Source organism: Danio rerio, chromosome 20 (genome assembly GCF_052040795.2).
Source record: "Danio rerio strain M-AB ecotype USA chromosome 20, GRCz13ab, whole genome shotgun sequence".
NCBI classification, from domain to species: domain Eukaryota; kingdom Metazoa; phylum Chordata; class Actinopteri; order Cypriniformes; family Danionidae; genus Danio; species Danio rerio.
The window spans coordinates 7,102,825-7,124,775 of record NC_141040.1 but is presented as its reverse complement, the minus strand read 5'-3'; the positions used below and the strand labels follow the sequence as shown (position 1 = coordinate 7,124,775).

Sequence of the window (21,951 nt, the reverse complement as noted above, 5' to 3'; positions counted from 1 at the left end):
CATGCAATGATTACAGAATAACAAAAAATAAATAAAAATGCAAAGAATGGCAATCACTGATTTTTTAAATCACTTTCAACAATTGCAAAAGGAGACTGAAAGGGCAGAAGCACAGCTTCATCTGGCAGAGGAACAACTGACTCTGACCAAACTGCAGCAAACCAAGGCCAGACTTGAGATCCGCCTCCTAAAAGCTACGTTCTGACAAGCTGCTCTCTCCAGATCAGACGAGGAAGTCTAAAATTATTGTGAAGTTTTTGACATTAAGGGCTCTATTTTGACGGCCCATGCACAAAAAGCAGGGCGCAAACGCTTTCAGGGCGTGTCAGAATGCATTTTTGCTGTTTAAAGGATGGGAAAATCCACTTTGCGCCATGGCGCATGGTCTAAAAGGGTTAAGTTTATTTTCTTAATGAGTTATAGGTGTGTTTTGAGAATAAACCAATCAGAGTCTCATCTCCCATTCCCTTTAAGAGCCAGTTGCGTCACGCCCTAAGCGCGTTTGCTATTTACATGACGTAAAGTAAGTCTAAGTGTAAAAACTGAGCTTTTCATTAGCAAGAAAACAGTTAAACAGAGATAAATTATTAACTTTCTCTTTCGCTCTCGTGGATAGGGAAACCTTTTATGCACAGACATCAATTAGCCTATAAATAATTAATTTTGTTTGTTAAGCGCAAAGATTTGTTTCAAAACTATTTCTAAATTCAGTTCTAATTTCCAGCAAACGAATAAATGAACAGTGTGTTCAAACAACTGAGTTATATCCAAATACACATGCTGTGCCCCATATGGTCTAAAACCTGACAGGCGGACAAATCTAAGCTTGTTTTTAATAAAACAAATATAAATATGGATATAATAAATGAGGCTGCTAATAATAATAACATTATACAAAAGCAAATTGAATGTACTGAAAAAGCCTCCCGAGATGAAGAACGTATGAAGGCAGGGGTTTTTAAATTCATGTTGGCTAGAAATTAATATGTTTTGTAATATTTTAATCATTTATATTTGTATCCTATATATATCCTTATTATCCTATATATATCCTTAATATTTTATATCTTTTTCATATGTAAAGATATTTGCGTATTGCTCTACATCTTGTGCGTATTAAACAGCGTATAAGCGAGGCGCACTCTGCGCCAGACAATAGACCGACTTTGTTCTGGTCTAAAGAACAGACTATTTACAGTTTCTCAAAATAGCAGAGCACCAAAACACGCCTCCTTTTTTAGACCAGATTGCCTATGGGCGTGTTGTAGGTCTCAGATGAGCGAACTGCTCTGGGGGTTTTCTTGTGTTTAGTTTTTGAAAAATGTGTGTGTTTTTATTTCGAATAAAAATAATGTTATTGACCCCACACTGGGTATTCTACTTGTTGCTCTTTACATATCTTTAATTCTACATCGTGATTTCCTATCCTGTTTGAGCACTGGTTATCCAGATTTAGTGATCCTGAAAAGTTCCTATCTGGATCAGATTGATCCAATCCGATGTTGCTTTGAAAAACTATCTCAAAAAGTAATATGGATTACGTGATCATGGATCACAAAAAAAGGATTACTAAATCCGGATCAATTTTATCTGGATTAAACCTTTAGAAAAACCGGGCCCTGGGCAGCAATCTGGAAGATCATTTATGTACATTGTAAAAAAACAACGGGCCAAGAACAGACCCTTGAGGGACACCCACATTGTTAGAACGCACAGATGACCTCACCACATTGACCCTCACACATTGCTGTCTCCAAATAAGACCCAAGCCACTGTAGGGCTTCTGCTGACATCTTGAACTCTCTTAATTTTATTTTGATTAGCTTAAGTTAACGCATGGTGTTTTATAATAAAGTGTTATAGTGAATTCTAAAGACATAAGCATATTTAGTTTTTTAATGCTTTTCAAAGTAGACTGAAATCTTTTTAAAACAACGGCAAATATAATCAACAGGAACGCCTCCTGATGAGCCTGCTGCCCAGAAATGTTGCAATGGAGATGAAGGAGGACTTCCTGAAGCCACCAGAGAGAATCTTCCACAAGATCTACATCCAGCGGCACGACAATGTCAGGTACGAGCGCAAGAGAGATTATTTCAACAATCGATGGAAACCCACACTTACCGAGCATATGAGCGACGAGAGCACTGCATTTACTGACTAGACAGACAACATCAAATTCCATTGTACTTAAACTGTAATTGCGAATACTGAATCAGTGAGTCAATAAGAGTCAACAACTCTCCACTCACGCACAGTCGTCTAACTTGCAGAGTCTGGCTCGCAACCAAAGCTGGCACAGCATGTGCGGCGCCCACAGCGCTGGCGCTATCAACTCAAGAGCTGCTCAATTAACCCACACTGCCCACACACGCGCCCAGCAGACACCAATGAGAGAGAGAGAGAGAGCTGGGGGCAAATTGACACAATAGCAGATACACATACACACATATGGCAGCCCAAAGACCTGCTCCAGCCAAGAGATCTGTGTGTGAAAGATGATGCATTCCAGCAACTTTTCCATGAGCAGATTCAGATCAAAGACCAAGAGTGGGCTGTAAGTGAAAGATCTGTAGAAGATGTTTCGGCTTCAGTTTCGATTCATTTTGAGATGTACTGTAGGTTTAGAGTGAGACATGTTGCAGTACTAATGACTGTAGATCAGTGGTTTCCAAACTCAGAATACCTTCAAAGCAGCTTCAAGATGATTTAATGTGTATGTTTATACTAGTTTTTGTTTCTTTTATTTAACTTTATGGCTACAAAGCTATGGAAAGACCTACTGAAAAATGTAGGACTTTTTTTTTAAACTATTTTGTTTCGTTGTTCTATAAAAGTCTGAGAACTTCAAATTTTCAAATAACCACATGGTCTAATGGAGTTTTTTCAGTAAATGTCAGTTAGCCAGAAAAACAAATGTTATTCCATCCAATATGGCTTTTAATCTCTTTTGAAGACACACACTTTGGTGTCATTGTGTTGTCTTAGGCCCCGTTTACACCAGTACATTTTAGTTTTAAAAATGGCATTTAAGAATGAAAACGATTCGGATCCACACTAGCGTTTCACTCAGCGTTTCTGAACAACTCTCCGTCCACATTACACCGCTGGAAACGCACATCACGTGACACATCTACCCGTATGAGAGCTGTGCTCGTCGAACTGTTCATCAAGGATCTACCGCTGGATCTAATCTCACTATATTTGTTAAACGTGATATTTAATTCATCTTGTTGTCTATATCTAACGACATATTTCCCGACTTTGGTCTTTTTAAATCTATTACTTGTTCTCAGGTAATTTGTTTTGGCTGAGCGCAAAGATAAGTTAATATATTAATTTATGTAACCACATACACTGATTCTGCACATTTGACTGATTGCTTGCATTTATTTCCTATATTGTATAAACTTATTGTACTTCTTATTGGACGCCTCAACATTTCTGCTGTCTGTTAAGTTGTTAATAACAAAATGAAAATAGCAGTTCCTAAAGTCATGTTTTTATTTTATTGTTAAGAAAGTGAAACAACATAGCCAGGGTGATGCGAATAAGGTTATAAAGTACTCTGTTTCCTTTGAAGGTTTACCCAACGTGTCCTCTGGAGTTTGTTTGCCATATCAAACTTGCGAAGTCTGACCTTATGAGGAGAGAATGCAGGACTGAACTGTGTGTGTAGGCTACTTAATATTGAGGAAAAAAGCCCTAATCAGAGAGGCGAATGTCTGCAGCCTGACTCCGATTTCAGATGTCTCTGTTTTCCCTCATCCACATTGAGACGGAGCAGCAGCATTTTAGAATGAAAACGGCCTCTTCGATGATTTCAAAATGCTCCGTTTTTGGCACTCGAAAACTCTGGCGTAGTATGGCTGGATGGTGTAACCATAGCAAAACTTATGCTTTTTAAAACTAAAGCGTATTACGGTGTACTCACACTATGTACAGTTGCGTTGAACCGGGCCAAAGCACGCTTGTCCACCCTCGCGTCTCCCCTGAAGGCCCGCACTCACATTACATTTGGGCCTGGGCACGATTACGTCATCAATGCTGCGCTGTTCAGTAAGAAGCGCTCTCGCTCAGCACAGTGGAGATTTCTTCAGTTATATCGCTTTAGTCATTTGATATGCAGTGAAATGCAGTCAAATATTTTGCCGAACAGATAAGCCACTTTTGATGCTCATAAACAACCATAAAGTACTCATGCTGCAGGAATTAGGAGGTTTGTTGAAGGTGCGCAGCTGTCATGCAGTGAGAGGTTTGCATCTTTAATAAACTATGACAATTTGCGTTCACTGTTCAGCAATAATGATTAATAAATCCATATGAAACGGTCCCTTAAAAGTCACGTCTCGCTTTCAGTTTCAGGCTTAGGCACGTTTTGCACTCACACACAAGCGTACCGCTCCAAATCCCAAATAAACCGCGCTCACTGCGAGTCAGTGCACTCACACTTCTCAAACAATCCAGGAAACTGGCCTGGGCACGGTTTGGATAGCATAGTTTGAGTGGGCCCTTAGTGTAAACGGGGCCTTAAAGGGCCATTAACCTCTCCCTCCACCCCCTTTGTCTCAGAAGGGCGTTTTCACACCTCTAGTTTGAAAAACCAGGAAAGTAGGTAAGTCCAGCTTTGTTTAGGTGGGAGTGTTAAGTGGCGGGAGAAGGAAGGGTTTGCATGAAAAGGGGAGTTTCATTACAATGCACCACAGCTGATTTTCACAGCAGCAACATAAACACAGACGCAGGGGAGATAGTGATTCGGAGAGCAGCACTTACAGCGAATCTGAGAGCTGTGTGGATTTTCAGTCTGTAATACTGTAGTGATATGACTGTAAACCTAGTAACTAGGTCATTTTGATTAAAGGGCACCTAGGTTACCCCTTTTTTCAGATTTAATATAAGTCTTTTGCGTCTCTAGAATGTGTATATAAAGTTTCAGATCAAAATACCCATCAGATTTTTCATATATATATATATATATATATATATATATATATATATATATATATATATATATACCTTTTACAAGATGCTGTTTTATACAGATTTCCAGCAGGGGGTGGTTTTGTCGTACTGTGCCTTTAAGCCGAGTTCTGCCCGCCCACTGTTTCTACATGCCTCCTTTTCAGCTGCGTCAGACAACAGACAGACTTAAAGGAAGAAGGTCTCACGTAGCGTTTGTGAGAAATACTACAGTAAGAACGTTCGAGGTTACAGAAGTAACCCTTCGTTCCCCGAGGAGGGGAACGGAAGTGCCATGAATGGGAGGATTCGGATCAGAAGCCGCTTATCTGGAGAGTATTGAACGGGCCAATGAATGAAATTAATTGGCAGCGTAAGCTTGCGCAGGTGTGCGACATCTGCAATTATCTCAGCATATAAGCACACCTGGGCCAGCAGACGCCATCCTTTTAAGCTGAAGAGACTTTCAAACAGCTAAGGGACAGTCATTATGGCGACGGAATATGGCACTTCCGTTCCCCTCCTCGGGGAACGAAGGGTTACTTCTGTAACCTCGAACGTTCCCCTTCGGTTGGGGAACTTCAGTGCCATGAATGGGAGAATATGGAAAGCGCCATAATGACTGCACCTTACCAACACCCCCGATGAGGAGATAGTCAAGCAAGCGTGACGCACCCACATCATGGGGGGCGCGGTCCTCCAACGTGTCCCTGGCCCTAATTTATCCTACTTCAACAGAAGTTTTACGGATTTAGATATATTTTTTGGGAAGTCGTGAGCATCTAGATAATTCTAGGAAATACGACAGTACGTTGGGAAGCGTGCAATCCCGATAGGGAGGACGCTGCGGAGGCCATCCGTTACCCAAGGGGGGGATAGATGGCAGAATTTACCTATGGACTAGCCCTAAAAAGGGGGAGTACGCATAGCAAAGAGTGGTTAGCGGAGAGGGAAGACACGGGTCCGCCCAGGGGGGGGACTTAACCATGGCGGAATAAGCATATGGGATCGCCTAGTGGGGATCACGCATAGCAGGCACCTATACCCAAAACGCGGGCTGACCAGCGGGCAGACCTACAACGTAGTGGGCCAGCAAGTGACTCCTCCGCTGAGTCAGTGCTGGGGGCCACGGAGGAATCTGCAGGGCTCACCTGACGGGGAACTTTACTGACAGATAAAAAAAGCGCACGTACCTCCGTGTTAGGGAGAATGGCGCAGCAAGCGTGTTTCAACACCCTACCGAGTTGTCTCCTCAATCACCAAAGGGTTACCTAATACCCTTGAGGAAACCGGCTCCACTCGCAGATTGTAAAACCTTGCAAATGTGTTGGGTGTCGCCCAGCCTGCAGCTCTACAGATGTCTGTTAGAGAGGCGCCGCGTGCACGCACCCAAGAGGATGCAACGCTCCGAGTGGAGTGTGCACGTACTCCCGGGGGACACGGCTGACCTCGACTCGAATAATCGAGTGAAATGGCATCCACAATCCAGTGGGATAATCTTTGTTTCGATACGGCACTTCCCTGCTGCTGACCGCCATAACAGACAAAGAGCTGCTCAGATGATCTAAAATTCTGAGTACGGTCCACATAAATGCGCAGAGCGCGAACTGGACAAAGTAAAGAAAGGGCTGGGTCTGCCTCCTCCGGGGGCAGCGCTTGCAGGTTCACTACCTGATCTCTAAAGGGGGTGGTAGGAACCTTGGGCACATAACCGGGGCGGGGTCTCAGGATAACGTGAGAGTAATCCGGCCCGAATTCCAGGCACGAGTCACTGACCGAAAATGCCTCCAGGTCCCCGACCCTCTTGATGGAGGCCAACGCAACCAGCAGAGCTGTCTTCAGGGACAGAAATCTTAGAGATACTGATTCGAGTGGCTCAAAGGGATCGGATCGCAGACTCGTGAGAACGAGGGCGAGATCCCAAGAGGGCATGAGAGGGGGGCGAGATGGATTAATTCGCCTAGCACCCCTAAGGAACTGGATGACCAGGTTATGCTTTCCCACGGTGCCGCCAGCTACCGCGCTATGATAAGCGGAGATGGCGGCCACGTAAACCTTGAGAGTGGAGGGCGACAGCCTGCTGTCCAACTTCTCTTGAAGGAAAGAGAGCACAACACTAATCTGGCAATTTCGGGGGTCTTCTCTGCGAGAGACGCACCATTCAGTGAATAGACTCCACTTCAGGGCGTAGGCGCGCCTCGTGGAGGGGGCTCTAGCCTGAGTGATGGTATTAACCACCGCAGTCGGTAGGTTACCTAAGTCTTCCTCGCGTCTAGGGACCACACGTGGAGGTTCCAAAGATCGGGGCGAGGGTGCCAGATGGTGCCCTGTCCCTGAGAGAGTAGGTCCTCTCTCAAAGGGATCCGCCAGGGGAGGGCCGTCGCGAGGAGTGAGAGCTCTGATATCCAGGTCCGGTTGGGCCAAAGGGGCGCAACTAGCAGAACCTGTTCCTCGTCCTCCCTGACCTTGCACAGAAACTGCGCGAGCAGGCTCACTGGGGGAAACGCATACTTGCGCATGCCCCGAGGCCAGCTGTGGGCCAGTGCATCCGTGCCGAGAGAGCCCTCGGTCAGGGAAAAAAACAACTGGCAGTGAGCGTTCTCGGGGGAAGCAAACAGATCGATCTGGGCCTCCCCGAATCGCGCCCATATCAGCTGAACAGACTCGGGGTGGAGTCTCCATTCTCCAGGCCGTAACAGCTGTCGTGAGAGCGCATCGGCTGCACGATTGAGCGTGCCTGGGACGTGAATGGCGCGCAGCGATTTCAGCCGCGGGTGACTCCAGAGGAGCAGACGGCGGGCGAGCTGAGACATGCGGCGAGAGCGCATACCCCCCATGCGGTTGATATACGCCGCCGCCGCCGTACTGTTCGTCCTGACCAGCACGTGTTGCCGCTCCAGCACCGGTAAAAAGCGGTGGAGAGCGAGGAACACTGCCAACAGCTCTAGGCGATTGATATGCCAATGCAGCTGGGCACCCTTCCAGAGGCCCGCAGCCGCATGCCCGCGACACACGGCCCCCCAACCCGTGTTGGAAGCGTCTGTTGAAACAACAACATGGCTGGACGCCTGTCCTAGAGGCACACCGGCCTGTAGGAACGAGGGGTCGTTCCAAGGGCTGAGGGCGCGGCGACACAGCGCAGTAACCGAGACCCGGTGTGTGCCCGCGTGCCATGCGCGTCTGGGGACCCGATCGTGAAGCCAGTGCTGAAGTGGTCTCATATGGAGCAACCCGAGCGGCGTGACGGCGGCTGCGGATGCCATATGCCCCAGGAACCTCTGAAAGAACTTCAGTGGGACCACTAGTTTGCTGTCGAGCTCCCTCAGACAGTTCAGCAACAGGCGAGCGCGTTCCTCGGAGAGGTGTGCTACCATGGTGATCGAGTCCAGCTCCATCCCGAGAAAAGAAATCCTCTGCACGGGGGCGAGTTTGCTCTTTTCTCGGTTGACCTGAAGCCCCAGTAGGCGGAGATGCCGAAGCACCTCGTCCCTGTGCATAATCAATTGCTCCCGCGAGTGGGCTAAAATCAGCCAGTCGTCGAGATAACCGAGTATGCGAATGCCCGCGAGCCGAAGGGGCGCTAGGGCACCCTCCGCGAGTTTGGTGAAGACCCGCGGAGACAGAGAGAGCCCGAAGGGGAGGACCTTGTACTGCCACGCTCGACCCTCGAACGCAAACCGCAGAAATTGGCGGTGGCGTGGAAGAATGGAGACATGGAAATACGCGTCCTTCAGGTCTATGGCTGCAAACCAATCCCGAGGACGAACGCATTGGAGAATGCGCCTCTGCGTGAGCATTCTGAACGGCAGCTTGTGCAGACAGCGGTTCAAAACACGCAGATCTAGGATTGGCCGTGACCCACCGCTCTTTTTGGGTACGATGAAGTATGGGCTGTAAAACCCACTCTCCATCTCGGCTGGAGGAACCGGCTCGATTGCACCCTTCGCCAGGAGGGCAGCAATCTCCTCTCGCAAGACAGGGGCGGACAGGGGGTTGACCCTGGAGAAATACACGCCCGTAAACTTGGGGGGCCGTTTTGCGAACTGAATCGCGTAACCGAGTCTGATTGTGCGTATGAGCCACCGCGAGGGGCTGGCCCGCGCTAACCAGGCAGGCAGAGCCCTCGCTAATGGAGTCATCGCTACAATCGCTGACGTACCAGCGGTGGGGCAGCGCGGAGTGGGTGTGCTGATCCGGGAAGCACGAGGGTCCCGCGGAAAAGCTGGAGGAGAGCGATTCGCTCTGGCTCCGCACCCTGACTCCGGAGAGGGGGCTGGAGGGCTGAGGGAAGGGAGACCGTCCCCCCAGCGCTCGTGAGCCACTGGCGAAGCACGTAGAGTCTGCGAGCCGGAAGGCAGCGCGTCCCGGACTGGCAGAACTCGTGCAGTCACATCCGGGGAAGGGAAAAAGTGCTCTTTTACTGATGTTTTGGTGGCACTGAAAAGTACCGTTGTTATCGGGGCCCCGCCCTCCAGCGGGGAAAGAGCAAGTTTTCTCTTCTCCGGATGGCCTGTCTCAGGGACGCTTCGCGGTCCGTTTACCGGACTTAACGGCGCCCTGGGCAGAAGGGGCTGCCTGCTTTCGAGGTGAACGCCGCGCCCGCTTGGCCGGAGGCGCAGGCGGGGGCGGGGCAGCACTCGTTGGCGGGCGCCCTCGGCGAGGAACAGCGGAGGTGGATGGCTCGGCGGGCGGAGCGGGCTTACGGCCACGCCGATAGATGACATTGCCCATCGCATCTGACTGCTCTTTCACCGCCTTGAATTCCTGGGTGAATTCACCGACGGTGTCGCCGAACAGGCCAGCCTGGGATATGGGCGAGTCAAGAAAGCGAACTTTGTCAACGTCGCGCATATCGGCCAGGTTTAGCCAGAGGTGGCGTTCCTGAACCACAAGTGTGGACATCGTCCTCCCCAGCGCACACGCGGCGGACTTAGTAGTCCGAAGAGCATAGTCGGTCGCGGTGCGCAGCTCATGTAATAAGCTTGGGTTGGACCCGCCCTCGTGCAGCTCGGCCAGCGCCTGCGCTTGGTAGCGCTGGTAGGTGGCCATCGCGTGCAAAGCAGAAGCAGCCTGGCCCGCAGCCTTATAAGCTCTGGCTCCGAGGGAGGCAGACAACCTACAGGCTTTGGACGGGAGGCGGGGCAAACCCCGCCACGTAGAGGCGCCGCGCGGACAAAGATTGACCGCGATAGCGCGCTCCACTGACGGGATCGCCTCATACCCCCTGGCAGCTCCGCCGTCAAGGGCGGTGAGGGCGGAGGCACTCGCAGCACGGGCAGAGAAAGGTGCCCTCCAGGACTGCGTGAGCCTACTGTGCACTTCCGGAAAGAAGGGGACGAGAGGCTTCGAAGGCTTCGCCTTCTGGTCCTCTACGTAGCACCCATCTAGTCGGTCCGGCCGCGGAGCTGGGGGATAAACCATCTCCAACCCCACGGCCGAAGCAGCCCGGGAAAGCACGGCTAACATGTCCGCTTCAGGATCCGATTTGACAGCGCTCACCTGCCCGGAGGGGGCGAGCGGGTCCGGATCTTCGTCGGACAGTGAAAGCCCACCCTCCGATGCCGCGGAGGACATCTGATCTCCGGTGTCAGCGAGTGTGAGAGCTACCATCTGGTTAGACGGATCACTCTCACCACCCGAAGCTTGGATGGAGCGCCGTGAGGAGCGAGAGGTCCGCGAGGCCCGTGGGCGGCGGATTAGCTCCCGCTGAAACCCTCAGATCTGCCCGAGCGCCCGCTGCTTTTTTAGAACAGGAGGCAACTGGGGTGGCTCGCTCTCTTGCGAAAGTTAGCCGCGATCTTAGCTGTGCAACGGTCATGGCATCGCAATGACGACATGAACCGCCCGCGAGCACCGCATTAACATGCTGGACCCCCAAACATGCAATGCAGTGATCGTGTCCATCATCCGGAGACAGGAAACCCCCGCATCCAGAAACGCACAGTCGGAGCGCCATCCTGAAAAGGACGTGCTAAACGACTGTGTTGCTCTTTTAGGAAAGTTGCAACTATACGCACCGCTCTGGAGGACCGGACCCAAAGAACCGCAGGCAAGGGAGTAACCCAGCTCGACCGTCTGCCACCGCGAAGACCCACTCTGGACCGGGAGACACACTCGTTCGCTCTAAAGTGCTGATCAGCAAGAGGAACCCTCATCGACTCACTCAGAAAGGATCTGAAGCGAAAAGGAAGGATGGCGTCTGCTGGCCCAGGTGTGCTTATATGCTGAGATAATTGCAGATGTCGCACACCTGCGCAAGCTTACGCTGCCAATTAATTCCATTCATTGGCCCGTTCAATACTCTCCAGATAAGCGGCTTCTGATCCGAATCCTCCCATTCATGGCACTGAAGTTCCCCAACCGAAGGGGAACTAACCTTTACTAATCAGTATTGTGAAATTGCATTGATGAGTCACACACAATATCGTTACAAAGTTAACGCACACACACACACACTGACACGCGGCTGTGCTGATGAAGTAAAGCTGAAGTAAAACGCTGTAATTAATTACACACATATTCTGTTTTAAAACACTTTAAACATGTGAAACTTACTCTTAATCACATTTGATGATGATGATTGCTGATCCTAGCGAACAGAACAGAGCTTTTATTCCCGGTTGCTTTGCGTATGTCTGCCTGGTCTTGTTGACATATACACGCGACTACCGGAACATGTTAATGCGCACAGCTGTCAATCAATTCGGTGGGCGGGGGGATCGCACACCTACGTAATGATGCGATCGATTTGAAAACAGCTCCAATTGGCCGACCCTTTTTTTGTAGTTAAATTGAAAAAAAAGGACTGGGTGTGTTCATATCACCCCAGTATGACGGTCTATACACTATACCAACACACAGATCTGTCCAAACAGCTTGAAAAGTAGATTTTTTTACCATTGGTGCCCTTTAAGGTATGTCTTTTAAAACTGAAAAAGTACTGCTGATAATACTAACTAACTTTGTTATGTGAATAAACATAATCAATGCACATTGATCACACGCTTACCAAATCTGTAGTGACTGGACAATCAACACAATCTGAAACCGCGTCTTTTTTAAACGAAGACGAGTGGCGAGTTGTCTAAGCAAAGTCAGACCTTACTGTCCTAAGTAAATAATTAAAAATCAAGGCATGATCATATTTATTTTGGTAAAATAAGCATTATCTAGAGGCCTTTGCTTTTCATGTAAGCCACTTCTGAAACCAAATGATCAACTAGAAGTCAAGTTATTATTTGTTGTTTCTAAAACATGTCACATTCCCCCATGATATCTGGCTGGTACTTAAGCTCATTCATGTACAAAGCAGAATAAAAGGTCTGTTGTCCTGTGTTTTTCCTCAGCATCCTGTTTGCAGACATTGTGGGTTTTACCAGTCTGGCATCTCAGTGCACTGCGCAGGAGCTGGTCAAACTGCTCAATGAGCTCTTCGGCAAATTTGATGAGCTCGCTACAGTAAGTAAAAACCGTTGACTTGTAAAGTACTGTGAAAAAGATTTAGACCAGCATTACATTTGCTGTTTGCAACCCAGGCTCATTAGAAATGCGTGGCTTCTCAGCCTTACATATTTTGGTGACATGTAAATTACATTGCTTCAGGTACGTTTCTTTGGAAGTTTCTGATAACAAAACCACTAGAGGGTGCCATCTGGATGTATTTTTCATTTGTTATACATTACTTAATACATTACTAATGTAATGTGCATGTTTTGTTGTACATATAAGATAAGGACTTGTTGTGTAGATTACCGAGACTTAACCACTGACTTAAACACTTCCCAAATCCAACTAATAGAGTTTTCGAAAGCAAATATAACAAAAAGTGCACTGTGATCATTCCGTTTTTTTAATAACCTTTTTATTTATTTATTTATTTATTTATTTTTTATTTTTTTATTTTGGCAGGACAGCCAAGATAAACTGTTCTTTAAACAGGAAAGTAATGGGAATAGAGAATGGAAGAGGATAAGGAAAAGACATTGAGCCGGGAATTGAACCTGGGTCACCGCAAGCACTGTATATGCTAAATGTCTGCAAACTAACCACAAGTGGCAAGGTTTTTATCTTAATACTCCATTGCTTTTTTCATGTTTTTTGGAACCCTGCTTTATTTGATTCAAACCCAAGTGCTTTGCATCACAATTACAACACTTTACAAAATGAGCTAAAGAGCAAACTGACCATGCTAGAAATGTTGTCCAAATGGCGATAGAGTGCAGAAGCGAATGTATTCGATGACCAATCATAGACATTAAGTTCATTTATTAATTTTTTTCTTTTTTTCTGGCTTAGTTCCTTTATTTATCCGTGGTTGCCACAGCGGAATGAACCACCAACTTATCCATCATATGTTTTACAAAGCGGATCACATCATTAAGTTGTTAAGTGGTATTTATTTGGTGCTGTGCAAAGAACTGCATTAAAATAATCCTTTATTTTTTGTGAATATGTCTCTGGTGAATATAATTAGAGTAATAAGTAAAAGATTCCAGTCATACTGCCCCCTAGTGTTAATTTTACTTAAACAGTGCAGTCAAACGGATGTTAAAGTAAGTTTTTGTGGTTTCAGAGAAGTGTAGGCTGGAGCATGTTTCAACTGAGTCTGTGTTGATATACAGTTGAAGTCAGAATTATTAACCCCCCTAAATTATTAGCCCCCTGTTCATTTTTTCCCCAATTTCTGTTAAACTGAGAAAAGGTTTTTTCAACACATTTCTAAACATAATAGTTTAATGACTCATTTCTAATATTTTATCTTAGCCATGATGACAGTAAATAATATTTTACCAGATATTTCTTTACAATTCTATAAAGCTTAAAGGGACATTAAAAAGGCTTAACTAGGTTAATTAGATTAACTAGGCAGGTTAGGGTAATTAGGCAAGTTATTGTATAATGATGGTTTGTTTTGTAGACTATCGAAAAAAATTTCGCTTAAAGGGGCTAATAAATTAGACCTTAAAATGGTGTTTAAAAAATTAAAAACTGCTTTTATTACATCTAAAATAAAACAAATAAGACTTTTTCCAGAAGAAAAAACATTATCAGACATACTGTTACGTCGAGGGGTGACACTAACAACAGAAGGTAAGATCCAATATGCAGGTTTAATCGTAGTCAGGCAAGCAATAGTGAATGCAATCAGTCTCTGATAGTCCTCAGGTGTTGCGAGTGTAATCAGTCTAGATGAGTGAGCATAAGTGTCTGGGCGAAGTACATGTCTGAATATGTAGTCCAGGAAAAGGCGGAAGTGTAGTCCATGGTTATTGTGTGGGCACCAGCGATCTATAGCTGGTTATCGTGACACATACTGTGAAAATCTCCTTACTCTGTTAAACATCATTTGGGAATATTTAAAAAAAGAAAAACAAATTCAAATGGGGGGCTAATAATTCTGACTTCAACAGTGTATACAATTCTTTATCAGTCTCTTTATTGGAGGACAACCAGAAAATACAGGGTAAAATGCAATTCATTTAATTTTCATTATTATTTTTGTTGTTGGTGTAATTGCTTTCTACAAGTGGAAGAAAGAGTTGGAGAGAAATAGAAGAGTCCTTTTGGTCTGTGGTGAAACAGTCGTTGTCCTCATCTGTCTTGCTGGGTTGCTGCGTTTCTGCCTGTGGTGTTGGAAATATTGTCTGAAGTTTTGAAACTGTGAATCCTGAAATACAGTTTTAATCCATTATTCAATTCCTTCTGAAAGCATCTTCTTGGTATTTCATTGGTTTTATTTTTAGTAACACGTTATTTTGATGGTCAGTTAGTAGACTGTCTGCTTAATATCTGTTGATTACTGCTCCTTCAACAGACGTTTAACTGACTATAAGATACTCTGCAAGCACATGTCAGCTTACGCTAACCCTAATCCCAACCTAAAAGTCTAATCTAATGAGAATTAGTTAGCATGTAGATGCAATGTTACTTTAATTCAACAAACAGACCCTTAAAATAAAGTCTGACCTTATTTTTCAGCATGATAATGATGCTTGGAAGGTACTGAACTTAATAAAAAATGACATCATCTCAGAAAACTTAAGCGCAGTCTTTTTAAAGCAGTTTCAGTTTTGTTTGGTGCTTTCATTTTGTTTTGAAAATTGTGTTATCTTTATTTCCAAATATTGTGCACATATTTCTCATATTTTTTTGTTTGTATCTTAATAAAGGGATATTTACAATGCTGTACTGTATGTGCTGTGAAAAAGGAAGGGAGAGCAAATCACATCAGGATGCTTGAGGCATTTGTGGCCATAACTTATATGATTGCTCTCAGTCTGGCGGTGATATGCTAATCGGCATTATAATCATAATTCACATTACTGCTCGCAGCGTCTCACGGAGCCCCTCTGTGCACTGCGGGAGAGAGGAAACATTTGATTAGGAAACAATATTATCATATAGCTAAATCACAGTGGACTGAAGGGTTCTGACCTGCTGAGAAAAATGAATTTACATACAGCACCATTTAGTAGAAACTCTTACATCACATGAACGAATTAATATAAACATTGCATAAGAGTTTACTTGGTGGCGCGGTGTCTCAGTGGTTACCACTGTCACCTCACAGTAAGAAGGTACCTGGTTCGATTCCCGGCTGGGCCAGGAGGCATTTCTGTGTGGAGTTTGCATGTTTTTTTTGGCCACAAAAAATATTAAACAACAAAACTACATTTTAGCATTGATAGTAATAATAATAATAATAATAATGAAATTAAAAAGCCCCTATTATAAATGAAATAGTGTGATATTTTGGTTGTAGGGTCTCCAAAAACAGTCTAATATGCATGCAAGGTCAAAAAACACTTTCATGGTCTGCATTTATTTTTACCTAATTATCCCAGCGACTCCCATATGAATCGTTCAGCAATTCATTTGTTTCCAAACCCCGCCTAGCTAATCTGTGCTGATTGGACTGATGCCAGCTTGCTGCGATTGGTCGACACTGACAGCCTTCATTGGAAGACAGAGTGAAATGCCCAGCAGCTAATCAACAATATAGTAGTCACAGTGCATACACGCTCAGGGCCGGCGCGTCCATAGAGGTGACCTAGGCGGTCACCTAGGGCAGCAGAGTAGAGAGGGTGGCGTCCGCGACACTTCCCTCACCACCTGCCCCCTCAGTTATATCCGTGCCTTGGGTGGCGTCCGCGATACCTCCCTTACCACCCACGTCCTCAGTTATATCCGCACCTAGGGTGGCAGAATAGAGAGGTTGGCGTTCGCGACACCTCCCTCACCACCCGCTTCCACAGTTATATCAGCTTACGATGGCCATAGCAACGACAAACGACAGTGGAACGCAAGCTCACAAATGCATTTAATGTTAATTCTGTAAACAAAGCAGCACGCGTTGCGTTTTCAACGTGGCTTTATATGCGATATGACAATATAAAAAGTTAACAAAATTTGCAAGCTAAAGTAAACAAGGCAACTATTTTAATCGCACTTACTTACACTTGTGAAATGGAGGGAGAAACTGATTCATGATGCACTGATCCATGTTCTGACATAGTTCCTTATAGTCTTTTCTGATCCTTCCTTTAACAAACGGCTGGTGAAGTCTTCTCCGTAAGCATGTAGTTTTCAGAAGCACTGCACAAGGCTGGGCTATAATGCTGAGGTATTTTTGCAAAAATAAACCAACCACTGAATCTTCACACAGTTTCAACTTTGGGTAGAGTCTGTGTGTGTGCCTTTATTTCTGTGTTAGTGGGCGGGGCCACAGGTTCCATATCTCCTGGGTTTGCGTGCAACTACTGGGCGGGGTTTGTGTTTAGCAAGACAACTCGTTTGAAGCACGAGTCAACTCTTTTATTGATGAATCTACAGTTTTAAACACTGTACACTTATAAGCCTTAGCTGGATTTTTCACTTCACTTAGAGCTGTGTTACACACTACATGGAAGACCATTTTCAAAAACCCATAATATGGGCTCTTTAATAATAATAATAATAATAATAATAATAATTATAGTAATAATAATAATAATAATAAAACATGTTTAGACTGAAATAAAGACACAGACAATCCAGCTTTGCATCAGAAATCAGAAAATAAAAAAAATGTTACATTACTTATTTTGTTTGAATTCACAGGATTACAGTTTTATTGTACTTTTAATCAAATACTGTCTTTATGAGCACAGAAGACTTCTTAAATTGTATAGTGGTGGTGTGTAATTAACCCTTGCCCACTGTTCAAATTAACTACCCTTCTGTTATGTTAGGGATGAAAACATCCATTAAATTAAACTGCTGTAAAAGTGCATCAGATACATATTTTCTTCATTTTTTTTCATAAATCTGTCAATCAACCTCAGCCCTGATCAAAGCTACTAAATTGTTTAGAAAATTACAGGATTTTTACTCTTTAATTGCCAAGCTCACTGATGATATCACTGATTTTGTGGGGAAAAAACAAATAAAATGACGTGTTTTAAATATAAAAAGTAATTGTGGACTGGTTTTTTTTTTTTCTTGGACATGTGAAAGATTAGTAACAACATTAGCTTTGATGCATTGTTAGATTGTTTTTTTTCTGTTGGTGGCTGTTTTTGCTCTATTGATCTCCTTTATAACCACATTTAATGGTGGATAAATACCCAAGCCTCTGTTTTGATGATCCAGGCGCGAAAGTCCAAAGCGCAGGGCGCAAAAGCATTAAGGGTGTTTCAGAATCCACTTTTGCTGTTTTAAGGACAGAAAAATCTGCATGGTCCAACAGGGTTGAGCTTATTCTCTTAATGAGTTATAGGTGTGTTTTGAGAATAAACCAATCAGAGTCTCATCTTATGTTCCCTTTAAGAGTCGGTTGCGTCGGCCATAGCACATTTGTTATTTACATGATGAACTTTGTAAATGGAAAAACTGAATACACATGCTTTTTCTGATATGTGTGGAGAAATCTAAGCTTGTTTTAAATAAAACAAATATAAATCTGCATATAATAAATAATACTGCTAATAATAATAACATTATACAAAAGCAAATTGTCATGAATAAACTAAAAAAGTCCCCCGAGATGAAGAAGGCATGGAGGCGGTGGCTTTTATATTTATGTAGGCTAGAAAATAAACATTTTTGTAATATTTTAATCCTTTAATTCTTTTTCATTCGTGAACATATTTGTGTATTGCTGTACATCCTGTATGTATTAAGCAGTGTGTCAGCGAGGCGCACAAATAAGCCGCTCTGCGCTGGACTTTAGACCTCCTCTAAGCTGGTCTATTGAACAGACTATTTTAGTTCCTCAAAATAGCAACGCGCCAGCAGGACGCCTCCTTTTTTGGAACAGAACAACTATGGGCCCACAAATGAGCGCAAATGCATTTGGCATTTAAACAGCGTGGTGCAAAACGTCAAAACGATTGCGCCAAGCTGAAATTAGCAAACAACATTTGCGTCACGCCTTGCGCCGGGTGTATGATAGGGCCCCTAAAAAAAAAAGTTGTTTTTGTTTACTCCATGTAGCTCTGAGAGCTGAGATATATATTTAGATTTTCTTAGACACATCAAGGAAAGGGTGTAAAGGGCTCTCTCACAGACCAACATACACACACTTTAAGTTGCTGCTACCCACATAACAAAATTTCTCTGGCCCAGCTCTGGCCCACACATTCAGGTTTTGCTTGGCCCACATGCCGCAGTGAATTACGGTACATGACTGGACCAAATCTGGCTTCCAGACAAGGGCCAAACACAGACCATATCTGGGCCAAGTCTCAGCCAAGTTAATAACTCATAACTGGGCCTGAACTGGGCCAGATAGGTTGGTGTGTCACGATTGCAATGAAATTGATAAACCCATGGAGTGATACGCTTTAGGCACACTATGGGCACGCTTTTCCTCAAAGTGACCTGATTGGTAGAATTTTTTTTCTTTACTCAAAAATGATTTTAGTGTATTTTAAATGTGGGTCAAGACTGGCCAAACTCACATGGCCCACTTTCAAATTTTTAAATCTGGGCCAAATACTACGTTTTTCATCTGGCCCAAATCTTGTGTGCCGCCTTAAAGACGGTGCCACCTCTGCCAAACCCGGGCCATGTTTGGCCCACATGCTGTATGCCAGTGCCGGATGAATGCCTGCTGTGCCAGCTTTATGCCAAATCTGGGCCAGAATTCTTTGCTACTAGGTTACCATCCATATAAAATCCAGAAACAGCTTTGAAAAAAAAAAAAAAAAAAAAGCTTTAAAGCTCTAAAGGGTTAATGGGGCCAACTGATGATCAACAGTAAAAATTGCTAATTTTACATCTTCTCAAAAGGGAACACTACCATAAAAAATGCATGATTATATGGTGTCATGGTTTTGTAATAAAAAAATGTGGTTATAATGAAAGTCAATGGGGCAAAAACAGCCACCAGCAATAAATTAGGGAGAGAAAAAAAGAAAATTAATCAAAAACAATGCATCAAAGGCAAAATAAGATTGGTCCCCAAAAATAATGTTGCTAGCTGAAACACAGAAAAAAGTTCTAGCCAAATTAAGTCACAAGATCACCCCAAATTAGATGAAAACATCCCCAACTGTACACAAGGGTTAGGTTTTTGATTAAAAATATTACCATTTATGCTGACTATGAAACCGAATATGCTGACTTCTCTGACTATAAGGCAAAGCATATTAAATCAGTTTTTTAAAGACGTTTAATGGCATAAACAACCCTTTTTCTACTTCATGGAAACCATGCACAGTTTTATCAAGTAAACATGAACTGAATAAACAAATGCGAAAATAGCTGAGGAAATCATAACAGGATCCCGAGAACTTTAACAGGCTCGAAAAACAGAGTGGTACAATAACAAAGCCAGACACCACACAACATGAGGGCTAAAAATACACACAGTGACTAATGATTAAAAAGACACACCTGAGAGTAATCAAGGCAATGAACCAATGCCAATGACAGAACTGAAAACACCCTGGAAGTGAGACCAATGAAAACAACACATGAAGCAGAGCAAACAGGACTATGGTAAATACTGTATGCACTGTAAAAAAATGTTACCTACTGCCTTAAATTTTTTTACTTGAATTAACATTTATATGTGTTTTAAAGGTTCCAGAACAAACTGCATTTTAAAGATGATATCTGATTTTCTTTAATATTCACAGAGCGAAATTGCCTGAGACAGGTTATCACAGAGGTTTAATAGAAGGTTAGAGGCTTGTTCAGATCCCTAACATAATAATAGAGATGCTTGTCTTAGCAAACAGCGGTAAATATTTCAGCAGCTCCTGACAGTAAATGCTAAACTACCGCTCCTGACAGCTCTGATTGCGTTTGCACTTTTCAAAAACGCTGCCCTAGATCAAGCATTCCTTCCTTGTGGAACAACTATAAATCACAACAGCAGCTTTCACTAGAGGTATTTGCAGTATGTAGATTGTGGATTGGAATTATTTAGACCACAGTAAGTCCTAACCTTGCTGCATTGTTAGATAAGAGCTCCACATCTTCACTTTCCTCCAGCGTCTTCACAGCTCAGTTTGTCTGTCTGAATCCCCAAGTCAGCAAGTGTAAATCTTGACCAAATACAGCCTGTTCCAGAGAAAAGCAAAGCTTTCTGGGAAATGCAGAGCTCTTGTCACGAAAACACAAAAAACTTTCTCCAAGTTTGACATTAGTTTGAAATTCAGGCAACAGTTGGAAATGACTGGCACAGATGGTGTGTGTGTGTGTGTGTGTGTGCGTGATGTTGGGTTTCCCTTCTGCCCTGTGGTGCCAGATGGTGCATCTCTAATGAAATAGAGCAATCGATCTGTTTGACTTTCTTCTTTTCAGTCTTTCTGTTTGTCTCTAAAGTGTCTCATTGTTTTGGTGAGTGAATGTGGAGGGTCTAATCCTGATTTATTTGTGTAACGTTGTGAAAATCAGGCCCCGTTTACACTAGTGCGTTTTAGTTTTAAAACGGCGTTGTAGAATGAAAACAATCCGCGTCCACACTCGCGTTTTACCCAGCGTTTCTGAACTGCTCTCCGTCCACACCAAAACGCTGAAAACGCACATCACGTGACCACACAGACACTCTCGGGCAAGCGCTGGAGCCCATCTACCCAGATGAGAGCTGTGCTAGTCGGACTTCTCATCCAGCATCTCCCGCTGGATCTAATCTCACTATATTTATTAAACGGGATATTTCATTCATATTGTTGTCTTTATCTAACGACATATTACCTGACTTTGGTCATTGGAATCTATTACTTTTCTCAGGTAACGTTTTTTGGCTGAGCGCAAAGATAAGTTAATGATTAATGTAACCGTAGCCTATATTCTGTATATTGACTGATCGCTTGCCTTTATTTCCTATAATGTATAAACTTATTGTATGTTATACTTTTATAATGGCCATTATCGATTATTAAAACTGATATTCAGCAAAAGAGAGGCTGTGTTTCGTATTTTCGCTGAAATTGAAAGGAGGCAGTTGTTATCGGCTCCGTTTTGTTATAAATGTCCACACAGTGAAGATGACGCTCATATATGCAGCACGACGCCTCAACATTTCTGCTAAGTTGCTAATATTAAAATGAAAATAGGCAGTTCCTTAAATCATGTTTACATTTTATTGTTGAGAAAGTGAAACAACGTAGCCAGGGTGATGTGAATGAAGTTATAAAGTACACTGTTCCCTTTGAAGATTTACCCCTGTCCTCGGTATAGTCTGCTTTCCATATCAAACTGAGAAGAAGAGACTGCAGCCTTAATCAAACTTGCGAAGTCTGAACTTACACGGAGAAAATGCAGGACTGAACTGTGTGTGTTAGGCTACTTAATATTCAGGAAAAGCCCCAATCAGAGAGGCGAATGTCTGCAGTCCCGCCTCCGTTTTCAGATGTCTCCGTTTTCCATTATCCACACTGAGACGGAGCAGCAGCGTTTCAGAATGAAAACGGCCTCTCCAGCGTTTTCGAAACGCTCCGTTTTCGGCGCTCGAGAACTCCGGCGTAGTGTGGACAGTTGGCGTGACCGTAGCAAAACTTA

General features: G+C 44.1%; 3 protein-coding genes across 6 annotated transcripts in view; 2 read left to right on the top strand and 1 right to left on the bottom strand.

The window, feature by feature from the left end:
* Positions 1–21,951, top strand: part of dsc2l (desmocollin 2 like) — a 1,349,056-nt gene that overhangs the window by 345,452 nt on the left and 981,653 nt on the right. The window lies entirely within an intron of this gene.
* Positions 1–21,951, bottom strand: part of tns3.2 (tensin 3, tandem duplicate 2) — an 817,627-nt gene that overhangs the window by 397,915 nt on the left and 397,761 nt on the right. The gene's annotated exons all lie outside the window — the stretch shown is intronic.
* Positions 1–21,951, top strand: part of adcy1a (adenylate cyclase 1a) — a 122,260-nt gene that overhangs the window by 37,796 nt on the left and 62,513 nt on the right. For 2 of the 3 annotated variants that reach the window (XR_015517680.1, NM_001168349.1), the window contains 2 exon segments: positions 1,955–2,073; positions 12,306–12,417. Coding sequence is in view for 2 of the 3 variants with exons in the window: in NM_001168349.1 (NP_001161821.1) it covers positions 1,955–2,073; positions 12,306–12,417 (231 nt within the window). In the remaining variant the exon portion in view is untranslated. 3 annotated transcript variants of the gene reach the window in all.